The sequence below is a fragment of the Onychomys torridus genome, chromosome 2 (genome assembly GCF_903995425.1).
Source record: "Onychomys torridus chromosome 2, mOncTor1.1, whole genome shotgun sequence".
Classification (NCBI taxonomy): domain Eukaryota; kingdom Metazoa; phylum Chordata; class Mammalia; order Rodentia; family Cricetidae; genus Onychomys; species Onychomys torridus.
Window position 1 is genome coordinate 100,688,961 of NC_050444.1, and position 12,749 is coordinate 100,701,709.

The 12,749-nt window shown below is 47.3% G+C and overlaps 1 protein-coding gene across 2 annotated transcripts in view; it reads right to left on the reverse strand.

Moving 5' to 3' along the window:
* Positions 1-5,837, reverse strand: part of Ttc39b (tetratricopeptide repeat domain 39B) — a 120,338-nt gene extending 114,501 nt beyond the window's left edge. Inside the window, exon 1 of one of the 2 annotated variants that reach the window (XM_036179103.1) lies at positions 5,811-5,837. Coding sequence is in view for 1 of the 2 variants with exons in the window: in XM_036179102.1 (XP_036034995.1) it covers positions 5,358-5,399 (42 nt within the window). In the remaining variant the exon portion in view is untranslated. Of the gene's footprint in view, positions 1-5,357; positions 5,592-5,810 lie in introns of those variants that run through there. The other variant, XM_036179102.1, reaches the window with a different exon arrangement.
* Between the last annotated feature and the right edge of the window lie 6,912 nt (positions 5,838-12,749).

Below are 12,749 nucleotides of genomic sequence, written 5' to 3' on the forward strand. Positions count from 1 at the left end.
CCTCCTCCCTCTCCATGATCAGGCTCTACAATCCAGCCTCTCCTCTCCAACCCCACACCTCTGTTCTACTTCAGGCCTCATCCCAACCCATGCGGGCTGGGGAAACAGCCCCCTGAGCCTCTGCCGCCAATCCCACAACCAGAACTTCCGGAGGCTGGAGAGAAAGACAGAAAAGTATGGCGCCATGGGAAGGGATGGCGCCTTCCCTGGAGAGTGTGATCGAAGCCTTGGCTGGCCGAGAACCAACAACTCCTCACAGTCAGCATCGTTTCAGGCCTTTCTCCTTCCACAGCTGAACCCTTGCCATTTTCTAAACATCTCACCAGTCATTCTTCTTATTTTAATACTGCTTTTAAAAGTGTGTTGCCAGACAGTGGCCACTAATTCCTGGACTCAGGAGGCAGAGGCAGGTGGATCTCTATGAGTTGGAGGCCAGCCTGGTCTACAGAGCAAGTTCCAAGCTAGCCAAGGCTACATAGGGAGGCCTTGTCTCATAAAAAGAAAAGACAAACGCCTGGTGTAACCCTAGTAGCTCCTGGGTTTACCTTACCAGACTACAATTCTACCCAAAGCATTTCCAGAGATACCCCATAATCTCATTTATAAAAACAGGAGGGGCTTCTTAGAATCTCTTGAGAAGTAGCTTGAGTACTCTTAATTAATAAACTGTTCCAACTCCTCTCTAAGAAGCCATACCCATGCTATCCTTCCCTGAGCATCGTCCTATCTTTAATAAACCTACCTCTGCTTCATACTGGCTCATCCTGAAATCCTTTTCTGTGTCAAAGCCAAGAATCCTGAGTTTGCCTGAGTTAAGATCTCTTAAAGATTAATGGGTCCCTCGGCCTGCTGCTAGGGAGTATATGAAGCTACTAACAGTTGCCTGATTAAAAGCCTTTGGCATCCATTATTTGGGAGACAGAAGCCAGGCTCCTTAGCATGCATTGTAGACAGTGCCTCATGGGATCTGAGCCTGCCTTTACTATGTCTCCTTCGAATCCAGTCCTATCAACTCCCACCCCAGCCTAGCTCTCCCACCAGGGTCCTGATTAGCTCCAATACACCTCTTCTTTAACCATAAACCAGTCCCCAAGCGAGGGTGGCCAGCATTCCCGGCTCACACCTGTGACGCTGCTCTAAGTACTGAATGCGCCCTCGTCTTACTATACTTGCTCTGGAGCCTGCATTATGGAATCCTTCTACCTGACTCCCACCCTGACCCACAGGCATGCTGGTAACTTGGGTAACTAACCATCATTTACTAAACCATGTCCTCTTCCAGGACCAGTAACTACCTCCTCCAAGTGTGGATTTCCAGCATCATTCTGAGAAAATTATGTCATCGGCTGAGCACAGACAGAGACACAAGCCTGTCACCCAAGTACTTGGAAGGCAGAGGCAGTATGTGGGAATTTGAGGCCAGCCTCATCTATAAGGTCAAGTCTCCAGGCCGGTCATAGCAAGACTCCATCTTTAGAAAAACAAAAACGAAATTCTAAACCTCCAAGAGAGGATTTTCTAGATCAGAATCAAATCTTAAAAATCCCTGTGTTGCCAGGCAGTGGTGGTGCACGCCTGTAATCCCAGCACCCGGGAGGCAGAGGCAGGTGGATCTCTATGAGTTCGAGGCCAGTCTGGTCTACAGAGCGAGTCCAGGACAGCCTCCAAAGCTACAGAGAAACCCTGTCTCGAAAAACAAAAACAAACACACACACAAAAAAAAAATCCCTGTGTCAAAAATCAGACCATGAAATCAGGCTGGAAGTACATGGCTGCTGTCCCGGCTACTTAGGAGGCTGGGACAATGGGATCACTAAGACATAAGAGGTTAAGACTAACTTGAGTACACAGTGAGACCCACACACCTTAGGAACAGGCCATGAAAACCTCCCATAAGCCATTTCTTCATGATTCAGTTTCTCCACTTCTTTCCATGCTCACTTCCCTGAGTCACTTTTTTAGATGCCTTCCTAGTTTCCTCCCATGAAATTTTAATAACATGCTCTGCAGGTATTATGTAAGACAATACATAGGAAAAAAGATAATATATATGGCTTAATTGTCTTACTCAATAATGGGCTCAGAATGACTAATTAAAACTGTAAACGTCAAATCCAAAATTTAAAGCTATTAATAAACTAATAATTGTATTTACCAAATGACTTTTAATTTGAAATGCAATTTATCAAATTATATATATACATATATAAATTGTTCCTTCCCATTAAGTGTGTGATAATAGAAATGTAACCACACTTCTCTTTATAGAATCTAAAAATGCCACTTTAAAAATCAGTTTTCAGCCGGGCGGCGGTGGCGCACGCCTTTAATGCCAGCACTCGGGAGGCAGAGGCAGGCAGATCTCTGTGAGTTCGAGGCCAGCCTGGTCTACAGAGTGAGATCCAGGAAAGGTGCAAAACTACACAGAGAAACTCTGTCTCAAAAAACAAAACAAAACAAAAAAAATCAGTTTTCAAGACAGGCAATGGTGACGAAGGCCTTTAATCCTACCAGTTGGGAGGCAGAGGCAGGTGAATCTCTGTAAGTTCAAGGCCAGCCTGGTCTACAAAGACAGCCAGAGGTGTTATACAGAGAAACCCTGTCTCAGAAGGAAAACAAAGTTTTCAAAATCAAAATCCACCTAAGGGGAGCTGTAAGAGTTCCCAACACTACCATCTCCTTGGCTACTTAGGAAGAAAAAGGGTTCCCAAAGTAAAGTATTAGCCATGGCCTCAAAAGGGGCTCGTGCCTCAAAAACAAACAAACAAACAAACCTGGACACTAGAACATTTAGATATCCACAGCGCTAACACCTCAGGACCAGGAAACTGAAGGAGCCCTCAGGGGCAAGTGACTTGCTGATCAAGATCACCACCAGTCATGGACAAGGCCCCTTCTGTCTCATGCACTGCTGTGTCTCTGCGGCACCAGCTCCGCACCTAAGATAATCAGATGTTTGCCATTTCAGTGAATAAATAAATGGCCATGGGCAAGTTAACCCCCAAAACACAGGCACATGAGACAGGCAAAGAGCTTAGCACTCTCTCAGCTACACCATTTTGTCCCTTTCTTTCCCAGGAGCATCAGAGCAAAGTGTTCTCAAGGGTTCGGACCCCTGGATAAGCTGCTTCCATTCTACACATCTGGTGAAACGGAAGGACAGTCGTGTACACTCAGGGTGGAGTTCTTTAGTCCACTTGCAGTCTGGTATGTTTTACAAACACCTCAAGAATACCACCTACAACACCCTAAATGCACACCTGCTTACCCACCCTAAACGGTTCCCTGGGTTCTTTCATATATGACACATCTCCCCACCCACCCCGAGACCTGGACAACCAAAGCTGAACCTTGTCCTTCTAAGGTACCAAATTTAAGCAAAGACTGGACAAATGTATGCCAACATACCCATACGGCATGAGGGATAAGGGTAGATTTGACATGAACAAAGATGTGCCTTGCCCATCACCCTGAGACAGACTAACACCTACCATGAAATAGGAGCTTAATAGTCAATCAACGATATGGCAAAAAAAAACTCAGGCCTAGCCGGGCAGTGGTGGGGCACGCCTATAATCCCAGCACTTGGGAGGCAGAGGCAGGCGGATCTCTGTGAGTTCGAGGCCAACCTGGTCTCCAAGGGAGTTCCAGGAAAGGCACAAAGCTACAGAGAAACCCTGTCTCAAAGAAAAGAAAAAAAAAAAAAAAACTCAGGCCTGATCAAACCATATCTTCCCTGCAGTCATGCGTTCACTTAACAAACATGTACTCAAGTCTTTGTGCCAGGCTCTCTGAAACCTCACTTTCACGTGAGCTAAAGCCCTCTTCACCAGCTAGTGAGGTGTTCTCCATTCCTGAGTTTATTTTTTTATCAACTGGCAGTTCACACTGAGTGTCCCTTGTCTCAATTATGCCAAGACAGTCCCAGTTTACAGCTACTGTTATGCCTGCATTTCCCCAACAGTGAGCAGGGGTCAGAAATACCACTCCACAGTTGGGAGAGGCTCTGAGTCTTATTTTGGTTTTTTGTTTGTTTTTGTTTGTTTGTTTTTGTTTCTTTACTAAGAAAAAAAAAACCATGCTAGTGGATGAGGGTGTAATACAGGCTGGCCTGGAACTCACCATTAGTGATTCTGAGTGCAGAGATTATGGGCCTTTGCCACCAGGCTCAGGACTGTCCTGTCCCTTCATTTTCAATACAATTATAGTACGTGGTGAGGGAGGGGAAGCAGTTGGAGACAGGCTTGGGAATAAGCAATTGAGACCATACTGTAGAGAGTCTACAATGCCAAGGACATGAATATTTAATGTATCCCCAAGAGGGAGCCATAGAAACTTCTGAGGAAATGATAGACGGTCAAAGTACTGTAAAGGTGTTATTACCTCGATTACAGAAAAGATCTAGGGCTGTAAAATTTAAAAAGGCAGGCAGACAACAGGTCATACCAAAAATACTGCCTAAAGCTATAAGTCGTCACAGAAGAAAGTAGTAACAAATATGCGATCTCACTGTTTGCCTTGTGTGTAGTTAGGTCTCCCAACACATCCATGCCTTGGACAAGGGCTAATTCTTTGGTATGTGTCTTGGGCCCTCACTGCAAAGCAGATAATAAGGGAGCTTTGGCTGGCCTTAACTATCAGTAGCATAAAAATCCGTCCTTCTGTTTTGATCGGTTCTTAAGGCCAACATTTAAAACACAGTACGTATTCGTTACCAGGATCTTCTAGCGGTAAAGACAGAATCCTAATTCATCTCCTCCAAACCATCCACCTATTGCATCATTTGAAACCAAAGCTTTCTCGGGCCACGACTTGTAAAATTCAAGTCAGGTAAAATGGCAGCAGCGGCGGCAGGAGCCTGACCCTCAACTCGGAGAGCTCGCTCCCGGCTGCAGCCGAGTGCTGAAGGAAGCGCTCGAATCAACAGGTCGGGCGCCCCCGCCCGGGAGCGTTCAGACCCCGGCGGCGCGCGAGGACGCGGCCGGTCACTTCGGTAGCCCAGGCAGGCGAGGCCGCCAGCGGTTCTAGCCCAGAAGGGACGTTCCCCGGCCTCCGGGCTGAGGTTCGGGCCCTCGCCCCCGGGGTGACTAGACAGCCCTGCCCCGCCCGCCCGGAGGACCCCCCGAGGAACTTCCACGGGAGACCACAGTCGGGTCCAGAACCGCTCCGGAAAAACCCAGAGGGTCCAGGAGGGCTCGGGCCGGCTCCGGGCTGCGCTGCCCGGCCCCGCGGGACGCTCCTGGGCGGGAAGGACAGCCCTGCCCACACCCTCCCGGCCAGTCGGACCCCCGCGGGTCTCCGCGTCCTTCCCACGCACCCCCGGCGCCGGGACCAGCCGGCTCTGCCCGTCTTCGCACCTCATCGGCGTCCAGTTCCACTCGGCTGCCCACGAGCGCCATGTTCCCCTCTGCTGCGGCCGCACACCCACAGGGAACTACTCAGAACCGACTCTTCCCGGCTCTGGGCTCAGCCCAGCGCGGGTGGAGGCGGAACCGGGCTGCCCCGGGCCCGCGCGCCCCGACCGAGCTGTCTCCGCCCCCACCCCGGCGCCGGGGGCTCGGCGGCGCACCAGTGCCCAAGCGGATGCCGGGCTAACGCCCCGCCCCCCGCACGCGGCTCCTTGAGAGCAGCAGAGCAAGGTTCCGTGGGGCGGAGTCACCCGGCGGAGTCAGCCGGGCTCTCGTGGGGACAGGAGCTCTGGGGTGCCCGCCTCCCGAGAGGGTTAACCGGAGCCCGGCGCCCAGACTAGAGCGCGCCGGAGCTGACAACCCAAGGTCGTGGCTGCGCTCCCTCGGTGCCCAGTGGTCCACCTGGTCCTTCGTCTGGCTCCGGTGCGTTTACTTCGCCCAGAGGGCAGCGCGTCTGGCAGATGCTTCTGGAGGACAGCCCACGGGTCACTGGGCACCTAGAGGCATCTGACACATCACATGCCCGAGCCGCTGCGTGGAGAGCATCCTCTTCAAGAGACAGGACCTCGTTTGCCTCCGTGTTCGCAAAGCTAAGGCGTCAGTGTCACTCAGAGCCCTGTGGGTCTCCCAACCCGGTCCAGGTTGTTCTTGCTACACAGTCTCTCGCTCGGCCCTGTTGTCAATCCAAATAGATGTGTGTATTTCGTGCTTGAATTATCTATCCATGGGGATAGGGATGCTGTCTTCTTTTAAGGAAGCATCCCCCAGGACCTTGTGTGCCTTCTCCATTATCTGTAGACTGTTTAGAAATTGATCCCTGCTTCTAACTTGCAAAGTAATTGAGCAATCCAACTGGAAAAGTTAAAGCTATATATTTTAGGATTGGGGGGGTCAGTTTTATTTTAAATTCCCCTAAGGGTGTAATTTGATGACAAGTGTTACAAAAGACCCCATTCATATAGAGCACCCGCAAAATTTCCTATCTGTATTCTGTGGGGTCCAGTAGACGCCAAACTTCTATCACTATTTCCCGCCCCCTTGTTGTATGCAGTCATTTGCATGTACAGTAGCTGGTCTATGAAATACTGTTTGTCAGCCTATAAACATGAAAACAGCAAGCCAGTTTTATCTGAGTACTAATCATGGGCTGGGACTGGGGGGCGGGGCTTGTGTGTTCTGTCCCACTTTCTCTATATCCCTAGGAAGTGGGACAGAGATGGGGAAACTGAAACTCACAGTTGAAGTCACTTTCCTGGGGTCAGGCAGCTAAGTAAAACAGCCATGCCAGAATCAGAAAGGCGTCTGGCTGCAGCACCTAGTTGATAACCGGTCTCTGTGTGCCTACATCCAACCCTTACCCCCACCCCCACCCCCCCAGGGTTTCTCTGTGGAGTTTTTAGTGCCTGTCCTGGATCTTGCTCTGTGACCAGGCTGGCCTCGAACTCACAGAGATCCGCCTGGCTCTGCCTCCCGAGTGCTGGGATTAAAGGTGTGCACCACTGCTTCCCAACCCTCTTTTTAATCCTTGTGGTTTCAGTAGACTAGCTGGGGGGAAGGCCTATTAACACACATTTCCCGTGAATTATCACGGCATCCTTGATACCAGCTTGATGATGTTATTGTCTCCAAGTACCTTTGACACAGCAGCAGTAAAGGCCAGTTCAGGGGAAACTCCTTCTGGTCAAGAGAATAGAATCTGGCCTGGTTGGAGAATTGACCTTTCAGTTAAGGATGTCAGTCATTGGCTAAGGCACCACCCCTGGGGGGGCGGGGTCACCTGAAGTCATGTTAAACAGGTAAGTGGCATACTTCTCTTTAACAAGCTAGTTCACTTTCCCTTCCCAGAATCCCTTCCCCGCCATACATTCTCTTACGGAGCGAGCGGCTGACACCCAGCTTTCCTAAGTATGCCCACTTTCCTGAGTTACTCAGAAAAGCCAAACTTTTTCTTTTCCTTTATCTCTTTTCTAAGCCTAAGTTCTCTAAAGCTCCCCCCCAACATGCACTTGAATGCTGGCTTAAAGATCTCTATTTTTTTCTTTTTTCCTTTATCTTTTCTATTGCCTCCCTGGGCAGCTGCCGAGATTTACAGTTTGCCTGAAGGTTTTTCTTTTCAACTCTCATAAAATTGCCCTCCAACTTCCAATTGAGTCCATTCTTAAATTATTCTATCAATGACACTAAGAACCTCCAAGGGGAGACCTTGATTTCCTGGTATCATTTAGCTACCATGAAGGAACTCCCTAAAATTCTAGTAACACCTTTATACTAAAACTATAAAGAAGATTTTTGTAGCCAAACTGGCAGGAATGATGATAATCTGTAAAAAGAAGAAGAAGGAAGAAAGAAAAGAAAAACTTGTCCCATTAAATGTTTTTTAAAATATTGAAACAATGCATCTCAAGAAATCAGAACTCCCCTCCAGGAATCTCATCCTGGAAGGAGAGGGAAACTTTTCTCTCAGAAAGAGATTTACAACTGTTCAGGCCACTTTGGGAAAAAAAAAAAAAAAGAGGGGAGGGATGGGCAGGACCACCACACCTTAGCCTGGACCCCCGAGACTCACATACTGCTGTCTGGTCACTGACCCTTTGCTGAAACCTTAACTGCACTTCAGGATCTCCCTGCCAAAAATGGACCTGGGGAGTCTCTGATCTCTTTGTCCCTCTTCTCAGTGTGCCCACAATGAATTAATCTTTTTCTGTTTTTCACTGTTAATGTGGCTTTTTAATTGGCTCAGGAAAGACAGGTGATTGAACTTGACTTTCAGGGCACAGGTCAAGACCTTCAGGCTGGTAACAGTCTCTAACCCATAAATAACAAGGGAAAAATGGGTTTGATTGAGGTAACATACTAGTTAAGCACTTTTCTGCCTGGAGATGGACTAGCATGAAGGAAGGCCTGGGTGTATCCCCGGACTGTAGAGACCCAGTGTGGTGACAGGTGCCTCTTATCTCAATTCTGAATACAGACACAAGAGGATCAGAAGTTCAAGGTCATCTTCTACCCACACATGCAATTGGAGGCTACCCTAGGCTACATAAGATCCTTGACTCAAAAACTCATCATTGTACTCTTCAAATGGGTGAATTTTATAATTACATATATACATAAATAAATATCAATGAAGCTGGTATTAGAAACACATTCTCAGGGTGCTCTGAAACAGATACAGGGGGCTAGAAAGGACTTGAACGTCATTTAGTGCTAACACCTGTGAAAGTTTCCGTCGGCCCCCTCAGCCACCCCACCCTACCTTCACCTCCTTCCTGTCTGGGACCAGACTCTACACTATTACTCACGCCTGGTGCAGCTTTTTAAAGTTCACTGCCTCCAAAATTAATGTACTACGTTTTAATGGGGAATGATCTTGTTGGTAACTGACTTCCTCTCCCATATGCTCTGTTGTTTCATGTCACTTTCAACTCCTCCAGTTTTCAAGAGACTTCAGAATATGTGGCTCTACTTAGTGACATAATTGCGTTATAATGAGAACCAGGTTTCATTTTTCAAAAGTGTCTATTTATAAGCTTGGGTTTGGTGGAGGGTGTGCTGAATATATAGATCAGTACAGATCAGAGACTAAGCCTGAAGCCCTACATGCTGTCAGTTCTTGTCACTTATTTGCGTTTCAATTATAAGTAATAAACGTGTTGTAGTCTCTGGTTTTCGCTCTCAGCAGATGTCAGCTTTCTTTTTCGGTTTATGAGTAGCTTTGTAAGACACAGATGACAAATAGAAATCAGTTCTTTCCCGTGAACAATTAGAATGGGTTCATTTGATAAACAGAGCTCTCCTTGCCAGGAATCATATGCTCTCTTACGCAAGTGTGATTACTCAGATATCCCATTTCCTGATTTATCTAGCATAGGGATTAAGTAAGAATGACGTTGGAATTGTTTCATTTAAAAGCCGCACATGCTTAGAGAAGTTTCTGTTTCAAAATGAATGTAATACTGGGGACAGTTTCCTCCTTAGTCTTCATGGTCTCTTTACCCCTGGCTGGGTGGTGAGGGGTTCTGTTGATGCTTCATTTAAATAAAAGTTTCATCCTTGCTTTTGTAAGAGAAGCTCAAATCTATGCAAGTGCTTGTGGTAAGTCATGTTTTTAGATGGCTTTGTCTCAATTCAGGGAGAGTTCCCCCTTCTACAACAGCCCCTCCCTCCTGTGGCAGGAGGACTGCCACACCCTCCTGCTACCTTCATTGCTCATATCTCCCTTTACCTGAACGACTTCATTCATGCATGTGTTAACTTGCTTAAATTCTGTGACCCTCAGCAACACCCCCTCCACTATAATGCAAGCTATATGAAGGAATGGATTCTGAGTTTATGTCTACAGCCAAAACTATGGAATAAACACATAATGGGTGTTTAATAAATTGTCATTGCATGAATGAAGTATAAAATGTTCATGAAGGATTTTTACTTGCACCTTGCAATGCCAATTCCCATAATTAGCCTCATCCATAATAATGCTGGAGATTAAAGAATGCAAGGTATGTGCTGTCTGAAAAGAAAATGTGTGGCTGGGGAGCTAGCTCAGTCAGTAAAGGCTTTGCTTTGTAAACACAGGGACCTGAGTTCAATCCCCAGAACTCACTTTTCTAAAGTCAGGCCTGGTGGCATGTATTTGGAATTCCAGCTGTGAAGGCAAAGATGGGCAGAGCCCTGGGACCAGCTTTGCATACCTGGCAAATTCTGGGTCAATGAGGACCCATGTCTCAAAAAACAAAAAACAACCACCAAATCCAACCTGAATGACAGCCAAGGCAGCCAAGGTCATCCTCTGGCCTACACACACACACACACACACACACACACACACACACACACACGTTCATGCTTTCACACCAAGGAGGTACTGGAGCTGTGCATGGCAGGCACCCATTTGAGCACTCTGGAATTAAAAGCAGGGGGAAAGAGAGATGGGGCAGGGGAGAGGGAAGGGAAGGAAGGAAGGGAAGAAAGGAAGATACTGTTTCCTAGGGTAATATGATAAACAGAATGACTGTCTTTAACATGTCCTACTGTTTTTCGAAATTATAAAAAGTGAAACACTTAGAAGTTGGCATAAGGTAAGTGTCTTAGTTAGGGTTTTATCACTGTGAAGAGACACCATGACCATGGAAACTCTTATAAAGGAAAACATTTAATTGGGGCCAGCTTACAGTTCAGAGGTTTAGTCTATTATTGTCATAGCAGGAAGCATGGTGGCATGCAGACAGACATGGTGCTGGAGAAGGAGATGAGAGTTCTACATCTGGATCTGAAGACAGCAGGAAGAGAGAACAATACTGGGCCTGGATTGAGTTTCTCAAACCTCAAAGCCCCTCCCCCAATAACACACTTCCTGCAACAAGGCCACACCTCCTAATAGTAACACTCCCTATGGGCATATGGGGGTCATTTCATTCAAACCACCACAGTAAGTATATATACATTTTACCTGCTTAACTGTTCTTTGTTCTCTTATCTCCTCTTCCCTCTCTCTCTCCTCCTCCCTCCCTCCCTTCCCACTCCCCACCCCATGACCTTCCCACTCAGAGGACCCTTAGAAGAAAGCAACAACCCAAACACTCACTTTGGCAACATGGGATTCCCAGACAGTGTTGAAGAAACATAAATAAGACCAATAAACAAGAGCAAATCTATAAACCGGAAGTGGGCACCTCTAACCCAGGCACTCCTGAGGCAGAGGCAGGTGTGGTGGTATTATGTTCCCCACAATATTGTGTACCCTAATAAATTTATCTGGGGTCAGAGAACAGACAGCCACTAGAACAAAGCCAAAAATGGTGGCTAGAAAATGGGTCAGAGCAAGCCATAGCAGAAGTTAGTGGTGCATGCCTTTAATCCCAGCACTTGGGAGGCAGAGCTATCGGGATCTCTGAGTTCAAGGCCACTTTAGAAACACCTAGGCGTGGTGACCCACACCTTTAATCCCAGAAATTCAGCCTTTAATCCCAGGGAGTGATAGCAGAAAGCAGAAAGGTACATAAGGCGTGAGGACCAGAAACTAAATGAGTTAAACATTTGGCTGGTTAAGCTTTTAGGCTTTGGAGCAGCACAGTTCAGCTGAGATTCATTTGGATGAGGACTCAGAAGCTTGCAGTCTGAGGAAACAAGATCAGCTGAGGAACTGGCAAGGTGAGGAAACTGTGGCTTGTTCTGCTTCTCTGATATTATAGCATTCACCCCAATAACTGGCTCAGGTTTGATTTTACTAATAAGACATTTTAAAATTCATGCAACAGGCAGGCGCATCTCTGTGAGTTCAAGACCAGCACGGTCTACAAATCAAGTGCCAGAACAGCCAGGACTGTTACACAGGGGAAAACCTGTCTCAAAAAAACAATAACAAGCGGGGCGGTGGTGGCGCACACCTTTAATCCCAGCACTCGGGAAGCAGAGGCAGGTGGATCTCTATGAGTTCGAGGCCAGCCTGGTCTACAAAGCGAGTTCCAGGAAAGGCGCAAAGATATGCAAAGAAACCCTGTCTCGAAATACCAAAAAAAACAAAACAAAAACCCAACAACAAAACAGCAACCTGTTCACCGCCTGCTGCCCTCCTCGATCCGATCCCCTTGATCCACGAGTAAGAAAATCTAATTTTTATATAAGCAGCACAGGGTCTTGCTGAAAGTTTACATTTCCAATGACTTCTCTGCAACTGAGAATGGCCAGGGTTCGGCTAGAAGCTGGAAGAGTGTTCACCAACATGGAGGAAACCCTGGGTTCAGTCCCCAGTACTGCATAAAATGGACATCGGGGCTGTGTCTGTGCTCCCGCACTTGGGAGGTGAAAGCAACAGGATCATAATTTCAAGGTTATCCTTGGCTATATAGGGAGTTCAAGGCTAGCCCGAGCCATATGGAAGAGAGAGAGAGAGAGAGAGAGAGAGAGAGAGAGAGAGAGAGAGAGAGAGAGAGAGTCGGGCAACAATGCATCTAGGTGTCATGGTGCTTGCCTCTGATTCCAATGCCTGGGAGAAGGAAGCAGTAGGATCAGGAGTTGGATGATGAGATGTCCTGAGTTTGGCCCACAGTGAAAAAAAAAAAAAAAAAGACAACACAACCCAGTGCTGGCCGATGAGATATATTGCAGCTGACTTCCATGAGGGCTGTTCAAAGGACCCCATTTTGCTCTTATACCAGCCTCTCTCTCATTGCCTAAAACACTATCCCTGGCTGGAGCTTCTGTCCTATTGGGCCACGAGGTAATACCATCAGAATGGAAGGCATAAGTTTGGATGCTTGGACAAAATGTTGGGGTTCCTGGGGAGCTGCCACACAAGTCTCTCTGAACTACCCACCCTTCAGCTTCCCGGTGCATGAAAGA